Below are 19537 nucleotides of genomic sequence, written 5' to 3' on the forward strand. Positions count from 1 at the left end.
GCGTTCCATGTATGCCCTGCCTACTAGCTACTTGCGCCCTGCTGTTATGCACTGGATTGTTTCAGAGGCATCTTCACACAGCCTGCACCTGAGGTCTTGCCTGGTGTGGTAGACCCCAGCCTCTATGGATCTTGTGCTCAGAGCTTATTTCTATGCTGCCATGATTAGTGCCTCTGTGCTGTCTTTCAGTCCAGTTTTGTCCAGCCACTTGTAGGATTTCTGGATGTTAGCCACTTCCTCTATCTGCCAGTGGTACATTCTCTGTGCAGGGGTCTGTTCTTCCCTGATGGTTCTTCTCCTTGCTCCTCTTCTTTCTTGGGTTTCTGCTGCCTGAAGTATTCTCTAAATTGTGGCCATCTTCCTGATGTACCCATGGATGTTGTGGCTCTGACACTCACCAGTCCTCTGCCTCCATCCTTTTGCTCACCGTAAAGTCTAAGGCTGCTGGATTTGAGGGTTTAATTAATCATATTAAACCATCATGGTGCTAAATCATCTAAAATCCAAATATTACAGGTGATTCATTTATATTTTTGTCTACTTAGATGGAGGATAACAAACTGAACATACTAGCATACTGTACTGTGCAAAAGTCTTTCAGCCTCCATGTCTTCATATTTTGTAAAGGAAATGGGAAATAAATGCCATAACTTAATGAAAAGTGGAAACATACATAAGGAAATGCAGTCTACAAGGCAAAAACAGAGTTTGTACAATTCTAGCAAATTTGAAAGTATGACCATTTTTATTCTTCAGCAAAGCCTGAACTCTCTGAGTCAGCTTTGGTACAAAAATACCATTTTATGTATGTCATATTGTCATGTCTTGTCTTTGGTGTTTTTCATAGATTTAACTAAAGAAATGGGAACAAATGATACATGTTTGTGACGGGCTGCTAGTAACAAAGTGCCTAAAGATACAATTTAAAAGGGTTCTTTGCTAAGTTGTCTGATATTTGTAGGCACAACATTGGTTCATCCCTTGAGTTAGGTAACTCAACACTTGAGTTAGATAACAAAACTTTGAAAGACCTTCGGAAAGAACAATTGCTCAAAACCACTTCAAAAAATTATAAAAAAAATTCTGATTTGAAAGCAGAAACAGTAAACAGTTGCCCTGCTTTGGCCTCTCCTGACAGAATAATCTGTCTCTTTACCTGTTAAACGGTTTTGTTTTTACCAGACGACTTTGCCTACCATGAATCTATATTGTGTGTTTTTCAGACCTTTTCAGTAAAATACAGCCGTCTGCCTGATGAAAGCGCTTAAACCAAAGCCTTGGGCTCTTCTGATTTTTCTATTTCGTGCCGACATGTCTCGTCTGCCCTCCGTCCACCAGCCTTTGAGTCTGAAATCGATTTCAGTGCCCATCTTTGAAGGATGTCTCAATTCCTAAAGTACATTTCCACTAGAGATGAGGAAGAAGAGAGGATGTTTGCCTGTTGAACTATCCATTCCAGGACTGTTTTTGGCTCCTGTGAAAGAGAAGCAAACAGCTAGACCCATTCTGTGACTTTCTGAATAGAATAAGGAGCATGCTTTTTTGAAAAAAATCCTTATTTCCTCTGTCTAAAACAAGCTGAAAACAAGATAACTTGCAGGGAATGAAAAGCCAGAGTCAATCTGCTGATTGACTCTGGCAATGAAAAAGACAAAGAAAAGAAAAGAAAAAACAACAACAGATGGGTGGAGGTTTTGTGTTCACAACCAGAGCTGTGTGCCTGAGATGACCTGGCATGAGATGACCATATTGGGGATATCCCCTCTCACTGGTGTCCTAGTGACCTAAGAGTAGAAAAAAACGCTGACACTGAACCTTTAGAGCAGCCTGAAGCCCGAGGTTTTGACTCACAAGGATTACTTGTATATACATTGACATCATTATTTATTTAAACTTTGGCCATATTTAATATTAGCAACCACTGTTATAAAAGTATACATATGACAGATAATAAGAAAAAAGAAGATAAACTGCAGCTTATGGATGTAAACAATCATTATATTAGCAAAGTCTGAAAAACTCGCTCTGATCAGCAGATTTGAGACATCTTTTGTGGATACAACGTGTTCACTTCACCTGGAAACAGCAGAGTTAGAGACAAATAAAGTTCAACATTTAATTTAACATTAATATATTCAAAGTAGGTGAATAATCTTACTTTGAAGGTACACATTTATATGTGATTAAAGTTTAAGTTGGTCTAACAGCAACACATCACAGTACAAACTTAAAAGAAACTCAAAGCCTGCTTAAATGCACGAGCTTCCCGATTGGCTGTCTATCTGCTAACGTATGTGACAGGCAGCTTGTGACTGGCTGTTTCTATAATGATGCAGGTATGACTCATCTTCTATTCTGAGTCAGAGTTGAAGAGGGGTCCTGACCTTTCATCTCCTTGGTGACCGTTGTGATGTCACCGCACCTCCTTGCTGTCATCATCCTCTTCTGGCTCCCTCTGCCTCTGTCACTAATCCACACAGGTTGGTTGGCATCACAGGCGAGGAGAGCAGTGACATAAAAGCTCAAAGGCTGGGGACATTCAGTTTATCTCTGCGTGAGTAAATGATGTGCCCACTCTCCACCACACAGTCACTACCAGGCAATTACTATTAACCCTGCCTCTGCTGACTCTGATAACAGGCCAGAGCGCATTCATTCATGGCCAGTAGACACGAGTGGCTGTCCACTGCTGATTTTCATGAATATCCATTCATACTTTTTTATCACTGACTTTCATATCCAAGCTCTGTTGATGTCAGAGCTGGTAGTAAAAATAATGAAAGCAATGAGTGAAAATAAATAAGGGAACATATATTTGGTACATAAACAAACAAATTAAATAAATTGTGCACCTGAACTTTTGCCCTATGCCAGGTGGGATACGTTCCATCCCCCTGTCACGATAAACTGCATAAGCAGTTAAGAATATGGATGGAGGAAAATAATACAGAAAAAAAATGGAAACAACAGGTACAAACAGGGAAAATAAATCATAACAAATGTATGTTAACACAAAGGCAACCTCAAAAAGCAATGCAGTGGAGCATTGGTTTGTACTTTTAGCTCACTGCCAGAAATTCCTGGGTTCAAATCCACCGTCTGACCTTTTTCTCTATGTGGGGTTTGCATGTTCTCACGGTGTCTGCGTGGGTACTCCGGCTTCCTCCCACCTGAAAACATGCAGTGTCTTTGGACTGTGGGGTTGTTTTGATTGGAGATTATAAGTGGGCCACATGTGTTAGTGCGACAGATCAGTGACACATCCAGGGTGTGTCCAGCCTCTTGCCCCATGGCAGCTGGACTCTGCTCCAGTGCCCCAGAATTGGATAAGCAGAAGAAAATGAATTATTTGAGTTAATGCCTACATTTGTTAATGCCTACAAAATTATTTTAGTGCACATAATGGCCTGATAATTTATCTGTTGAGATGATTATTATTTCTAATTTTGGCACTTTCTGTGCTCTGTACCCACTGACCAATATGTCACAATCTATGCCCAACTAGTGCCACAAGTAATGTATTGAGAGATGAGAGATGAGTATATCAGTCGTTTGGACTCACAATACCTAAAAATGAAAATATGTGCTCCTCCTTAGTTTACAAGAAAAATCCCAGGTGCTTCAGTTTGTCCCAACAATACCTTCTGTCATCTTGATCAGTAACAATGACAGAAATATAAACAGGTAATCACGGAATGATCATTAACTGAATATCTTTTCGCTGTAAACAGCATAACACTGAGGGTTTATGAGAAGAAAATCTAATTATAACTTTAAAGCTAAGATCTGTAATTCTCTGAAGATGTTGATCTCTGTGTTTATATATAAAGCGTATGGGGTTCTGTGGCTGCTTGTTGGTGGCAACTGGGTGGAGCAGTTGATGGTCACAGGGTGGACAGAGCGGAGTGATGGAGAGCAAGCACATATCCAATTTTCCATTATGTCTGTACGAATAGCCGGAGATAGATTGGTGAGTATGAGTAGCGAAGTCTGTAAGAAGCCCAGTATTTTTCCTCCCTGCTGGAGTCTGACTTATTTTCTGTCTCTCACAGTCTTGCTTTGCACCGTCTGCCTTTTTAGATGTCTCTCGCTGATCATAAAGTTCAGAAGTTCAGACAAAAGGGGAGATGCATAGGAAAAAGCACGGAGACATGGTCGAGTAATGCCAAGACTGTAATGAAAGCCACCCTCATTCTTCGCACACTGTTACATCATCCACACACTCCAACAACAAAGCCAAGTCGAAGTGTTTCTCACACACCGATGAGCTCTGCTGACTGGAAGGATTCCAGTGTTGATGAGTAAATTATAAATGGAAACATTAAAGCACAAAAATGACCTTGTAAAAATAAATATGTGATTTTCAATCGTCCTGTGGCAAAGATATTGGCATATCTTCTGCTATACTAGTCTTTCTCTTTTCAGAGAAGTTTTTTCCACAAGATTTTACAATTTACTGACAAAAAAACCCCGTAAAGGGATTGAGGTCAGGTCTTTGTGGAGGTCACTCAACTCCTTCCACACCAAAGTGGGTAGTTAAATATGTAATGTCCAAACTGCACATTTGCAAGACTATGATGTCTGCACCAAACCAAATGACTGTACTGCCCCCTGCTGGTGGATGAAACATATTTTAAAAAACCCAACATTTTTTTTTGTGAATAGAAAATAAATGCAAATGCTTGTGTTTGCAGCTAATAAACATACATACCAGACTAATAACGTTAACATATTGTATTAGTGCCTTCAGTCATCTTACATCATTTCTAGGGCGTGGTATCTAAAGTTCAATCTGATTATCTAGAGCCACTCCTAATGCCTATAACCACTGGGACCACTTTGGACTTTACCTTCCACATCTGCTCCAGTTGGTACTTCTCTATTATCTCATGCTCCTTCTTCCTGATGTTGCTGATAGATTGCCACATCTATCACATTTGTGGTCTTCTGTTCCTTGTCAACCATCACTGTGTCTGGTTGGTTGGCCAGTAGCCGTTTGTCTTTTTTTTAACTGGAAGTCCCACAGGACCTTAGCCCTGTTGTTCTCAACTACCTTTGGGGGTGTCTCGCATCAGGACTTGGGGACTTCTGGTCCATATGGGGCAGACATGTTCCTGTACACTATCCCAGCCACTTGGTTGTCCCTCTCAGTGTTCATGGTTCTTTTATTCTGCTACTTTATGTTGGATAGTCTTCATGGCACCTTTGCACAGTCTGCAGCTTGGGTCCTGCCAGATCTGGTAGATTTTTGACTCTATGAAACTGGCTTCTGAGGCCTGTTCTTGTGCTGCCATGATCAGAGCCTCTCTGCTGTCCTTTAAGCCACTGGTACCTACTTCCTTTATCTGTCAATGGTACATCCCATGCAGGGCTTGGTCATCTATGACAATTCCTCCTCCTTTACTTCATCGCCATCTGTCTTCAGCTGCCTTAGGCTTTCTTGGAGTAGCTCATCTCAGGGGGGTGTTTCTGATGTATTCATGGATACTGACACTTACTAATCCTCTCCTTCCCTCTTTCTGTAATGCCTCAGGCTGGACTTTAGGTGGAGACCTCTCTGTGTTGTGAGATGCTTTTGTGTCTTCAGATAAGTGGCATCCATCTCCTCCCGTGGCCAGATTCCAACTGAGTATCTGATGACTGGTAGGATGTATATATTGATGGCTTGGATTCTGCTGACTTCTCAGGGCCTGTCTTACCTTTTGGAGGTATTTGGCTGTGGCTAACCTTTGTGCATCTTTATCATTGCTTCCATTGGCCTTTGGGATACCCATGTACTTGTAAATGTCCTGTATATCTGCTATCCTCCCTTCTGGTAGCTCCACCCATTCAGTCTGGATCACCTCTCCTCTCTTTGCAACCCTTCGACCACATTTATCCAGTCCAAATCAAATCCTGATGTTCTTGTTGTAGATCCTCGTTAGATAGATCAGCGAGTTAATGTTTCGGTCACTCCTGGGATGCAACTTGATGTCATCCATGTGCAGGTGGTAGCTGACGGTCACTCCACTCCTGAATCTATAACTGGATCCACCCTCAGTAATGAGCTGGCTTACGTGGTTGAGGCCTATGCAGAACAGCAGTAGGGACATTGGAGCTGGTCTCTGGTGTTGTCTTCCACAGTCCCATTAAGTTCTGAATAAATGTTATTAGTGTACTATTAGCCTTTACAAGTATCCATATGTGGGGCACTGAGTCGTAGGCTTTCTAGCAGTCAGTTCAGACACCACTCAAGTGTATTGCAGCAACTCATGTGATTGTGTACATGCCTAGACATGGGCATTTTGATCTCATGATCAAAATGGGAAAGAAACGTGATTTTACTGATTTGAGTTGACAGGAAGGCAACTCAATAACCATTTTTTACAACTCTGAATTTACAATGCATTGAACCTTACAGCAGATGGGCTACAGCAGCAAAACTGAGGCTACAATTTGCACAGGCTCAAAAAAACTGGACAAATGTTACCTGGTCTGATGAATATTGATTTGGCCCAATTAACATGAATGTAGGAAAGGTACATGTACATTCTGCCTTGTACCGATAATTCAGTGGTAGTTTAATGGGGTGAACGATATTCCTTTTATGTATTATTTAAATACCACAGCAGATCTTAGTTGCTGCTAACCATTTCCGTGCCTTTATGACCACACTGAACTCATTTTCTGATAGCAGCATAACACATGATGTGTGACAGAGCTCAGATCATCTCAAACTGGTTTCTTTAACATGGCATTGAGTTCACTGTACTCAAATGGCCTCCACAGTCATCAGATCTCAATCCAACAGAGCACATTTGTGATGTGGTGGAGCAGGAGATTCACAGAGTTGACAAATTTGCAGCAACTGTGATGCTGTCATGTTAATATGGACCAAAAGAGTCAGTGAAGAATGTTTCCAGTAGCTTTTTGAATGTATGCTATGAAGAATTTAGGCAAAAAAGACTCCAACCCAGTAGTATCAAGGCATAACTAATAAAAAGTGTCTGGTGAGTTTATATTTTTTATATCCTGGTCTCATCACCCATAAATCCAGAAACCCAGACGTTGCACGATAACTCTCAATCTGGATGTGAGATACGGGAGATATCTGATACTAAAAGAACTAAAGTAAAAAAAACAAACAAACAACAACAACAACAACAACAACAAAAAAAACATTATACACTACAGTTTTTTTCCCATGGGGGTTTGTTTGCTGTTGTCACCACTGCATGGTCTTAGATCTGGTCAGTTTCCTGGTCAGAGCGTGACGAACAGTCAACATGTAGGAGCGACGGTCAGGCAGAGGGCGCTGCTGATCCAACACCAACCTGTGGCACACACACACACACACACACACACACACACACACACACACACACACACACACACACACACACACACACACACACACACACACACACACACACACACACACACACACACACACACACACACACAATCAAACAGCACATGAAAAAGAATCATAAAATCCTCTGGGCTCTAATAGTACACATAAGAGAGATTTTGTAAATATTGTTTTTGCTTTCCAGTATCTTTCAGGAACTTTCTTATCACCATCTATAAGAAAATCTTTTGTACTATCTTTGTTTATTGCAGTATGACAGGGCGCAGTCCATCAAGAGCAGCACTGACTATTGTTTTGAGTATATTTAATTAATAAAAATGTTGCATTCAGTTTAGAAACACTGAAAACACGCTTAAAATCTGACTGGCATGGATATCACATGTCTGACAAAACACAGAAGAAACAAACCTGACGAGCTGAAGCACTGCTGCTTCCACTGCTAGGACTGCTTCAGCCACAGACAACTCTCTGAAACCACACCTAAACACAGAACATAATCAATGGCTCATTTAGTTAGCATGCAAGGAAATAGTTTTTACTTACTTTATTTAACACTCAGACTTTGCAGGCACCATATAGTGGAATTCAGGCTGAGCAGAATTGGTGTCCAATACATACACTACTATACATAAATATTTAATTCTGTAACAAAAATGTGAAATTCATTAATAAAATATTGACCATGTAGTCAAAAAACCTTGTTTCCATATAATTTATAGTAGACTAAATGCTGTGTGCCTCACCATCCCTCCATGTGTACATTATACATGAAGTCAGAGGGAGTAACAGCAGAAGCTCCAGCTCAGAGCACAGCATGAATCAGTGACAGCAAATATGGCATGGATTACGTCAGAAACAGCATAAAAGGAGGCGCTGGGGTTGCAAAGTGGTTTGCAGATGGACAGCAAAGACGGGCAGGCTAAAACAGCTTCAGCTGGGATTTACCAGCTGGTTGTGTACAAGAGTATCAGCTTACGATTACAGCCCAGCTTGACTGAACTAACATTATTCTTAATCAATGACAAAGTTATTTTATTATCAAGTATAACAAAGACAAGAAAAGCATTGTACAGTATTGCCATGGACATATGAAAACATGAGCACTCAAACCTTAAATCCTTGGCTAGTCTCTGTCCTTCGTCTGTTGTCACCTGCCTGCCGATTTCCAAATCTGCCTTATTGGCTACCAGCACCGCGGGAACCACTGACACAGAGACACACAAAGTGAAGTGACAATAAACCATCATGATGACCCTATGGCACGCAGTTTGGAGTCATTCTGTCAGCACACTACTAACAGAAGACAGGGTGGCACAACCAAACATGGAATGTACGTCCACTCAATCTGTGAATATGTGGGTGTGTTTATGTGTGTATGTAAAGGTGAAAATAGACACATATCAAAGAGAGACAGAACAGAGGCCTGATGTTTGTGTGGAGAACAGACTGTTAGTTCAGTTTTCAGCAGCCGTTTTCTCATACAGATCAAAATATCTCCCCACCCAGATTCTGCTTGGTTTGGTCAATGAGCGTCTTGAGTTGTGGGACCTCCAGGAAGCTGAAGCGCTGTGTGATGGAGTACAGCAGCAGAAAACCATCAGCCCAGCGAATGGAAGACTCCAGAGAAGCTACAGAGGTCTCCTAGAGGAGAATATATCATCAAAATGTTTTCAGATTTATTCATAAACAATAGACACAGCTGGATATATGTTAACAGGCTAACACTGTCACACTAACATCTACTTCACCATCTCACCTGACAAGCTTGTCTTCGAACAGGGCAAAACATTGGGTTACTTAACGTAATCCCTGGTTCTTTGATAACAGAGTGAGGTGTTTCACTACGCCAAGGCGATTCCCATAGTGAAATGAAGTTAGAAAAAGAACCTAGAAACTTCTTGCTATGGGGTGGCCAATACAATACCGGACTCCCTAGCTAATATTTCTTTATTTTTAAAAATTCTGTGTATAGTATTAAAAACAAGAAAACACAATGAAAGGCACAGTCCAATGAGAAAAACAAAAGGTGTAAGTACAATCCCTGAAGATTCTTAGACTCCATATACGACAATGTGAAATAAACATAAATTTATATATTATGAACATATTATACATACTATATCTGAATAGGAGGAGGTAGATGTTGAACACTTATTGAGCCCTACTCCTCTGATCGTTGGAAAGTTAGTTAGTGTTCTGTGTCCTACCAACACTTAGTCCATGGTTGATGGAATTTAACTTATATGATGTCTTTTTAACTTTTAGCTAGTACCTAAAGCACCTTTACACTCCAAGCTGCATCCACAGGTATTTTTATTTTATCACTCATACACGACAAAAAGGTGATCATCAGTATCTTTCCCAAGCACAACATACAGATGCAGGAGCTGGAAACTGAACTACCTACTGGAAGAATTAGGAAACAAGCAAGAAGTGTAATGGGTGTAACAACTGAAACAAATGGCCTTACTTGTACAACTACACTGCAGACTGTGGAGGACCAGGAGTGACAAAATGAATGAACTAAATACATAATTAAAAAATTAATTTAACATGGAATTCATTCATTAAAACAGGAAATAAATAAAACATTTTTCTTAAGTTTTAAAAGAAATAATTTGCTATTTAATTGATTAATTATATATTTAGAATTAAATTCAAATTCAATTACTTAATGACACAGTCAATTAATTATTTAATGATGCAATTAGTTAATCTATTTTGGCACTTTTGACCCTCCATACAAAGCCCTGTTTGCAAATTATTTAAAAACAAAAACAACAACAAACCCCCTCTAAAGTTGACTTCCACTCTGGAGATCAAAAAGCATTTGAAAATTTGCAAAATAAATGCTTTGATTTGAAAAACATAAAAAGTAATTTGGACACAGCAAAAATGTAGCCTTTAAAAAAGCTACAAATAAAAGGCAATATTTACCTTCCAAGTTAAGTCCAGAATCTCCAGATCGACAGCTTCCTGATCCACCACCCGGCTGCATTTGTAGTTCACCTCTGAAGAACACACACACACAGACACACAGAGAACTGTGTCACTTTTTAAAATCCTGCCAGTGAAGGGCTCAGGTAAGTTATGTTTACTCTCAGCAATGCAAAAATATTTATCCAAGGCTTACCCTTTTTATGGTCGTATTCACCAATAAATCGCTTGGTTATGAAACGAACACACAGCGCTGGAGACACAAAACAGACACAGTGGCTGAAGGCGAGAAGCATATTTCTAACACATTCTGCACAGTCGCACACACACAAAGTTCCTTTTAGCCATTTGAATCTGATCTAAAGCATCCTGTGCTCACGTCACGCCTCCTTATGTGAGTGTTGCCTTCAGAACGACCTCTTAGTGACTTTATTTAATTAAATGCATAAGTGCTTCCTTTGTGTTTGGGTGGAAAGAGCCCGAAAGGCTCGTGTCTGTTTGACTTTCATGTCTGCTATTTAAGGCCTTGCTGTATTTTAGCAGGATGCATTAAAAGGTTAAACACGCTTGTTTAAACCATCACTTGAGCCTTTACACCTGGAAAAACACTGAGTTTACTTTCAGGCATGCTGCCCACCACTGTCACAATGAAATCCCAGCATGCAGACTTTGTTGACATTGTGCATAGATGTTTTGTTCCCTGTAATTTACTCTGGTCCTTCTAATATGAAGGAAATTAATGGAATTTGATGTGTGAGCCGACAGCTAAATTTGGCAGTGCTATTTTGTAGTTTGCTATTCGCAGTAATCATTATACTGTAAGAATGTATGATAATTTTTACTCATCACACGTCTTATTTTTCCTCAGTTATTTACGTAGGAATATGTGTAATATTAAAATGTTATGGGTGTGTTGTAATGTCTCTATAACTGTGTCATGATTCTGTCTTCTCAGTGCACAAAAGCAGCTGAGCTCATAGTCGAGAGCACAAACATTTGAAATGAAAAGCAACAAGTTTGTCTATTACACTCAACTGAAGACGAGCTATTTTTAGAGCTGGACAAAAGTAGCAGGAGGAGGTACATGTCAGTATAGGTTTTCCATTTTTAGCAAAAACCTTTAAACCGTGGCTCGCAGTTAACCCTAAACTTAACCTCTTTCATGCACTGATGAGATGTTATCTGATTCAGAACTTACAAAACATGTCCCCCTCTCTGCGTGCCTGTGCTTTTCAGCTGCTTTGTGCTTTGTCTCCAGCTTACCTGTTTTCCCAGTGTTCTGAGCTCCCAGAATAAGAAGTTTAACTGGAACCATTTTCCTGTTGTAGCCAAGATTAGTCCAGCGTGTGCCCCGCTGTTTGTCCCTGATTGACGCCCTGCAGGGAAGAGCAGAGGATGCTGAGCCAGCTTTGGGAGACAACAAAAGTAAATGTCAGAATAATAAAAACCGCACACAGTCTCAAAGAACTGAGAAAGAGCACGGACAATGAAGCTATAAACTGAATAGAAAACTTACTACTGCAATAGTACTGACCATAAAGTGAAAATAAACTCCAGATATGGGGAGTAGTAAAAAAAAATAAATGAACTCGCTGCTCGGTCTTAGACACTGAGCAGGCAGAGAGTGGAGAGATGAGACTGTCTCCTCTTCTCTCCTGTGTCCCTTTCCCCTCTCTCTCTCTCTCTTAGGGAACGGCATATAACAGGAGCCATTTGTCTGTGGGAATGGCGTCCAACTCTGAGCGCAAATCCTATTTTGGATCCATTGAGAACACACACACAGGCACTCCTTTAACTACTTAATCACATCAAAAGCTCGCCTCTATCTACAGAACTTCTTTGACACCAGATATTGAGCCAGAGTCCAGAGTGATCTCAAGCCTCGCTATAATAACTTTGAGACTCAGGTGAGTGCCTCTGAGTGCACACACTTCAATTTCAGAATGTCAAGTGGGCTGGGGAGACGTTTTTGGAACAAGTGGGCCGAGACCATATTTTGGAGCTCAAGTGTTTCTTAGAGTTTATTTTTCTGTCTGTTTTAGAATGAGTATTAAAAAACTTTTAAACAGCTACATTTCAGAAGGAAGATGTGAAGCCCATCGTGCTTTTCTTTACCTTCTGCCATCCAGATATACTGCTTCAATGCTGGATGCTCATATAAAACATGAAGTCAACCTGTGAGCCAAAAGCTCAGGCTTCACATATTGTTTTGTGCACTTGGATTTACATGCCATAGAGATAGGACGTCCTTATATGGTCATCTCAGTCACAGCACCTGCAGTCTTTTGTTTGTGATGGGCAGCCAATCAGAAGAAAGGAAGGGAGACAAGCTAAAACTTGTTTTCAACAGTGGATCAAGTAAGGAGCCGCACCGCAAAGTAGTGTAAATAAGTAATAAATAAGGATTATTTTAAACTCAGAACATGCAGAGCTCCTACAGGAGTCCAAAGCTAAAACGAGGGTGTTGTAATTGAGCATAGTGTCTTCTTTAAACTACTCATCAGTATAAAAACTAATCTCTTTTGACAGGTATAAAATTAGCATGATTCTGACTTATTACTTCATTTCTAGAGTCTAATAATATAATACATATTTTTAAAAAAATGCAAACATAAAGTGAAAAATATGAGGAGAAAAAAACACCTTAAAACTGGAGTAAAGACATTTTTAGGATTTTATTTATATTTTGTATGTTTCTCAGATTTATTCCACAAAGCTGATTCTCAGCAGCGAAAACGATTCAACAGTATACACAAGCATCAAGGGCGACTTCAACTTATGGAGCAACACAAAGTTCAGAGACGTGTGTTGTCTCAGAGGAAAAAGGCAGAGCTGTTGTCATATCAGGTGTTCAGCAAACAGATGGCTCGTCGACGGCGGCGGCTCCTTCTGTGACAGCTTTGACGCACTTCGCCATTGTTTGGGAAGCCCTGCTGATGGAGTCTGAAGACAGAAAGAAGCAGCACAGATTATGATACATATTTGCTTGTCCATTATTTTGAAAGAAACAGCTATTAAATATATTAAAAAATTTAAAAATAGAGAAACATACCAGTCATGTAGAAGTCCTTTACTGTAAGCTGAGGCGGCACCAGAGGAGCTGCTAAGAGCTCCTGGTTCACAGTCTGAGAGGAACAGAGTGAGGAGATAAACAGCTGAATCAAGATGTCAGGAAAATCAGAGGCAAACCAACTAACTGTGAGTGTTTCTGTACCATAGCGAGCTCATTGGCTTGTTTGAAGTAGTTTGCCTCCTCTACATCGTCGTAACGGACCAGGTTAGGAGAGACCTCGGCTAGCCTGGATCGGATCTCATCTAACGAGTCGTAGGGCAGCGTTACACCTGTCAACTGTAAACGCACAGAGATATTAAGATGACTAGTTTTGTGTTAATAGTGAAGATCAGTACAGAATACTCGAAACGCTTTCTGCTTACTTCAGACAAAGCTCTGATGATCTTCCAGTCCTCTCTGGCCACTCCAGGAGCAGTGACGGCTATCTTGGTGTGCTGACTCCTGCCTTCAGTGTTGACATAAGTGCCGTTTTTCTCTGTGTATGCAGCACCGGGTAGGATGATGTCTGCCATTGGTGCTCCTGCGTCACCGTGATGACCTGAAGGGGTTGCAAATTGATGTGCATTCATTTCCCCAGATTAGCAGCATTTGTTTTGTCAAACCTGTGTGCGTGTGTGTCTGTGTACGTACCCTGGTAGATGATGAGGCTGTCTTTGGGCAGGTCAGCTCTGCTGATGCAGCCCGCATCAGCTCCCAGCAGGAAAAGCACTTTAGGTGGATTCTTCCTGATGGCGTCCACTCCGGCCTTGTAGCCTAGATCGAGGGCAGCCACTTGACTCGCCACCCTGCTCTCACACACACAGACACACACACAGTATGAGCATCTACTGTATCTCATTGCATTAGGGTTAATTGAAATCAGCTGCATAGCTGTACCTGTGCAGGACGTTAAGGACTTTCCAGCCGTCCTCCACTCCGCTGCTGGCTCGGGCGTTCTGAGCGATGGTGGAGACGGCGCTCAAAATTGCAACTCCATCTTCTCTTTGCAGAGCGCTGCTGCCCACAACCACAACTGGACGCTTGGCAGCTGAAAGGACCTGCCAGGAGAGAACAGAAAATAAGATATTCAGTCTGCAAATGACTGCCCCTCCCTGAGCCTGGCTCTGCTGGAGGTTTCTTCCTGTTAAAAGGGAGTTTTTCCTTCCCACTGTCTTCAAGCACTTGCTCATAGCAGGCAATCTGATTGTTGGAGTTTATTCTCTATATATTCAAGCGTCTTTACCTTGAGGTGACTGTTTTGTGATTTGGCTCTATAGAAATAAAATGTAACTGAACTGATCTCACCGGACGACGTGCATGTCCATTACCTTGCAGAAAGCATGTGTGCCATTGGCCAGCTGCTTCAGGACTGAAGTGTCTTCTCCTAGGTGATCGTACGTGTAACTCAGGTCTACCTTGTGGCCCACCATGGCAACCTGCAGCTCATTATGGAGCCAGCTGATGGAGTGAGATGATAACAATTACCAAACTTTTTAAAACAAACAAACAACTCAAAACTTAGACTTAAATAACAAACCGTTAACTGTGATATGGGTTTACCTCTTGCGGATTCTGGCATTGAACAGCGGGGCTTCATAGCGAGGGTTCGTTCCCACGAGCAGCAGCAGGTCACAGTCCTCAATGCCAGCAATGCGAGAGTTTAGCAGGTAGTTGGAACGCAGGTCAGTTCTGCAGAAAGCGAAAAAAGGTGTAAAAAATAACACTGTCAGCTAATAAAGCCGTGTATTTTTGCACCTAAAGGATGATGGGAGGCTCTTCCTTACCCTGCACCTGCCATGGGGAACAGCTCCTCAGTGCACAGGTTTTCTGAGTTGAGTCTGTTGAGGAGATCTTTGAGGGCAACCAGACCTTCAGCGTCCGCCATCCCTCCCACTATGGCTGCCACCTCACTCCCCTGCACACTCTGCAGCTGCACAAACACAAAAACATTTATGCATGATGACGGCCCCAAACTTCCTGACTACAAACAACAACAAACCTTAACGTTTCCCGGAATTTATTTATGATTAATTTAATTACCAAGCAAGAGCCAAAGAAGAAGCAAAAGCACTTACTGCTCCAGCAACACGAGTGAGAGCGTCCTCCCAGGTGGTCGGGGTCAGCTGACCTGATTCATCCTTCACCATTGGTTGGGTCAGCCTCTGCCTCTTCAACCCATCATATGCAAACCTGCAGATACAGTTTAGTTCAGATACAGTGGAATACATATATATATTTTAAAAAAACAAACACCCAACTGTTTTAAAGATGATTATAAAGTGTGAGACTTTATTTCCAGTTCTGTATTACCTGGTCTTATCAGAAATCCATTCCTCATTGATGTCATCGTGGAGCCTGGGCAGTATCCTCATCACCTCGCCTCCTCGTGTGCTCACAACAATATTGCTACCGACAGCATCCAACACATCGATTGACTCGGTTTTCCTGCAAAGACAGCGGAACAACATGACGTAAAACTGCTCCGGGAAGTTCAAGAGAACTCGTGTTAAATAAATACAATCGAGCATCAGACCCTTTCCTACCTAGTCTCCCACGGTCTTGCAGTGAAGGCATAGGGCTTGGAGGTGAGCGCCCCCACAGGACAGACGTCGATAACATTGCCCGACAGCTCCGACATGAACATCTTCTCCACGTATGTCCCGATCTGTAGGTCGTTTCCTCTTCCTGTCGTCCCCAGGTCTTCAACGCCGGCGATTTCGCTGGCAAAACTACAAACACATGCAGGCAGGGCAAGCTGTTTGAATATCCACCTCCACGCAAATGTTACAGGTCCATCAGAGCATGAACTGGTTTTAATTATTGTACATCAAATCTTTCAACACTGTTTTCAGTTATTTATTCACCCTTTATTACAGAAGTGCAATATTTTCTTGAATTACTGTGACCTTTCCCTCTTGAAGCACACATTGATGTCTAGCACTGTGCATGTATGTGCGCGTTTTAGATGAATAAGTGTGTTATCTGTCTTTATTATGTCCTTAAGTTTGGTTTCTAGGTAGTTTAAAACACAATTATAAAGGAATTGTGGACCTTCCATGAATGTAACGTGTCTTTAGCCACATTACATCGCTGCTAATGCCACATTATTACATTATTTGTGACTGACGTGTACGACACACTCACCGGACGCAGCGTGTGCACTGGATGCAGCGGGTCATGATGGTTTTAATGAGAGGACCTATGTTTTTGTCCTCCACTGCTCTCTTTCCTTCTGAGAAGCGGCTGCGGTCTGAACCAAACTGCATGGACTGATCCTGAGAAAAGAGGTGAAAAAGACGGGAAAAAAGCTGATCCCTTGATCTAAATGCACTCATGAGAATAGCTTAAATTACACTTCTGCAAGGTTACCTGCAGGTCACACTCTCCTCCCTGGTCACAAATAGGGCAGTCCAGCGGGTGGTTGGCCAACAGGAACTCCATTACTCCCTCTCTGATGAGACACAAACACATGAATACACGTCTTTAGTTTTCCTTAGTTTGACCTGATGTTTTCAAAGTGTGCCCAAAGTTTGAATAACATTAAGCTAGAACCAGAGACCGCTACAGTTTTTACCTGGCTTTTCGTGTTTTCTCTGAGTTGGTGAGGATGTTCCAGCCTTTCATGACGGGCATGGCGCAGGCTGCTACTGGCTGAGGGCACATGACACGGCACGCATACATTACAAATAAATTACTAATCATTTACACTGAGATTGGTCCCAAAGCATCTTAAACTCAGTCTCAGCTAAAATCCTTTTCATCAAGTATAAACAGGAGCCTCACGTTACCTTTGGCGCTTTCTCAATCTCCACCAGACACATGCGACAGTTTCCTGCCACAGAGAGGCGCTCGTGGTAACAGAACCTGGGGATTTGAACCCCGACCTTCTCACAGGCCTAGCGAGGAAAAGAAACAAGACAGTTTGGTTAATATACGTGATGTGAAATTACAATCCAGGCTTTGGCAAATAGATTGCCAGGTATTTTACGTTTTCTTGCTAATTTTGTGGTCTGCCTTCTTTAGAATTAAAGTGTGAAGATGACTAACAGATGAGTCAAAGCTTTGCTAAAATATGCACATTCCTATTGCACTAATATTCCTTTATGAAACAGGAAAGGGACTAAATGTCAGTTGAGCTGTCATTAGTGGTTACTGCCCAGTTGACTGGTGCTTCAAGGAATCATAAATCCAAACTGCGTGGTGTTATTTCATAGTGTTTGAAAACTAGGCCAAAACTTAATCCAGAGATTAGCTAGTTACCTAAGACTGACCCATTTGTTCATCACCCCATCCTCGCTACTCTACACTGGCTACCTGTTAGATACAGAATTAAGTGTATTTGAGCCCATTTTTGAATATGAAGCTCAGCTCCACTTTGATGCACGAAATTACTGTCATGAAAACACAGATATCACAAAGTACTACACAGAATGAGCTGGCAACACTAGGTGACATCTACAACAGCTTACAGTAAAATTGTGTGCTGAAGCTTTATTACCTGCAGCACAGTAGTTCCAGGCTCCACTTCCACTGGTTTCCCATCCACAAACACCTCCACCATGTTGCTGGCCGCACGCACTGGGGTACACACTTGAAGTGCATGCACATAGAAAAAAAAATGAACTGAAAAGATCCTACTCAATCAAAAGGCACATTTTTATGCCTGTTACATGCATACAGTAGGTGCTAAATTTAGAAACTTGCATTAACTGCTATGTAATCTCGACTCTAAGTCACAGACCATACCTGGGTTGGAAGAAGCCAGGCTGCCCTTGGCGGCTCCGGCTAGAGCCCGGCCAACGGTCGGCAGTCGCAACATGACTCTGTGAGAGAAAACATATGACAGCTACTCAACATGCTAATGCTGAAGTCACCATAATTACTTAAAGTCTACACAAGTGTTTCCAAAGGAGAAAGCAAGCAAAATGCCAGGTCTTTACTCGTGTTTTCATAACACAATCACTACAGTGCAGAAAAACGACTAAAGGGCTTTGCTGTTGCCACTTTTGTCCCCTTCTGAAAATGCTGAGGACCAATAAAAGTAACATGCAAAATCATGTCGCTCACAAGGCAAGTTACAGTGTCCTACATCTGTAAAACACCTGAGGTCCTCAGCAGTAGCGTCATGCACGTAATTAACTAGATATTTGAGGCGATATAAGTTTGTAATACAAGTGTCCTACTTTATTACAAACTGTACGAACTCTTCTCACGAGACTTTCTTTTTCGTAGGGTGGACAAATTACTACATAATCACATTTTTACACATACAAATATAGGATTTATTACATGGTTGTTATGTTGGATTCAGTAAGTCTAGTCTAGATGACAAACTCCTACTCCAGAGCTACGGTACCCAGTGCTTCTGGCTTTGCAGTTGTCAACAATAACAAGTGTTATTCGCCGTGATTTCAGTGTTCAGCATTTTAACAAAATAATGCAGAGAAATGAAGAATTTACAAATGATATCGAGACAACAAAACATCAAACAGCACAGCACAAAGGCTTTAAATAATACTCTGCTTATGTGGATGTGCTAATGAGCTGCGGGCTAACAGCGACAGCTAACAGTATTACTCAAGGACACAGAGACGCTGCATGTTCGTAGAGGGTAACGAAGTTATAAGCGCAAATATTTCCTTTTTCGTTTCCTTCCATTAAATTACACATATATGTCGATGCGTTCATGTATGCATCACATTTGTTTGGTTCTTACCTTTCGCTATTTGGCCTTCTTGACCAGAACAGCGGTGATCTTAGTTATACCACCAATTGAAACGGCTATGGCGTTAGCGGAAATAGCAGGATGTCGTGTTTCCGCTTGAATACGAGGTCACAATTTTCACAATAAAAGTCTTAAATTCGTTCAAACCAATTCATTGGTTCAAACACTAATATTCAGCATAAATTACAGTTTTTATTTACAGTCTGTAGCTTCAATATAGCAACAAAATATCCCCGACTTCTTTTTCCTTCCTTCCTTCGTTCTTTTTAGTTTTAAGATAATATTTAAAAAATAAGAAAATTAAAGTAAAGTAAAGTAAAAATGTAAAATACAATTTTACATCGCCTTTATTTAAAATATGACGATGTTTGGAAAAAAAAGAAACTGAACTTGGTTTGTAAATTTCATCTTATGGAGATAAAATGTATTAATAATATGGAACAAAGCATTGATATATTTCTGTGTGTTTTGA

The 19537-nt window shown here is 41.2% G+C and overlaps 2 protein-coding genes across 2 annotated transcripts; both read right to left on the reverse strand.

Annotated features, from left to right (window-relative positions):
* Window positions 1-6992: 6992 nt before the first annotated feature.
* Window positions 6993-11890, reverse strand: zgc:110699 (uncharacterized protein LOC325371 homolog). The gene is made up of 8 exons (XM_039606376.1): window positions 11805-11890; window positions 11552-11695; window positions 10485-10541; window positions 10289-10362; window positions 8854-8992; window positions 8462-8555; window positions 7760-7831; window positions 6993-7313 (listed from the first exon to the last, which is right to left on the reverse strand). Exons 2-8 carry the CDS (start codon window positions 11601-11603, stop codon window positions 7205-7207), a joined length of 597 nt encoding a protein of 198 aa, XP_039462310.1. The 5' UTR covers window positions 11604-11695; window positions 11805-11890; the 3' UTR covers window positions 6993-7204.
* A 1049-nt stretch (window positions 11891-12939) lies between these two features.
* LOC116327958 (NADH-ubiquinone oxidoreductase 75 kDa subunit, mitochondrial-like) lies at window positions 12940-19157 on the reverse strand. Its single transcript, XM_031749665.2, has 19 exons — window positions 19057-19157; window positions 18087-18163; window positions 17839-17930; window positions 17129-17236; window positions 16915-16991; window positions 16710-16791; window positions 16485-16615; window positions 15884-16069; window positions 15651-15785; window positions 15416-15530; window positions 15125-15270; window positions 14901-15029; window positions 14669-14798; window positions 14238-14398; window positions 13992-14146; window positions 13724-13899; window positions 13503-13637; window positions 13341-13413; window positions 12940-13231 (listed from the first exon to the last, which is right to left on the reverse strand). Exons 2-19 carry the CDS (start codon window positions 18157-18159, stop codon window positions 13140-13142), a joined length of 2196 nt encoding a protein of 731 aa, XP_031605525.1. The 5' UTR covers window positions 18160-18163; window positions 19057-19157; the 3' UTR covers window positions 12940-13139.
* Window positions 19158-19537: the final 380 nt, after the last annotated feature.

The sequence above is a fragment of the Oreochromis aureus genome, linkage group 23, assembly GCF_013358895.1.
Source record: "Oreochromis aureus strain Israel breed Guangdong linkage group 23, ZZ_aureus, whole genome shotgun sequence".
NCBI classification, from domain to species: Eukaryota; Metazoa; Chordata; class Actinopteri; order Cichliformes; family Cichlidae; genus Oreochromis; species Oreochromis aureus.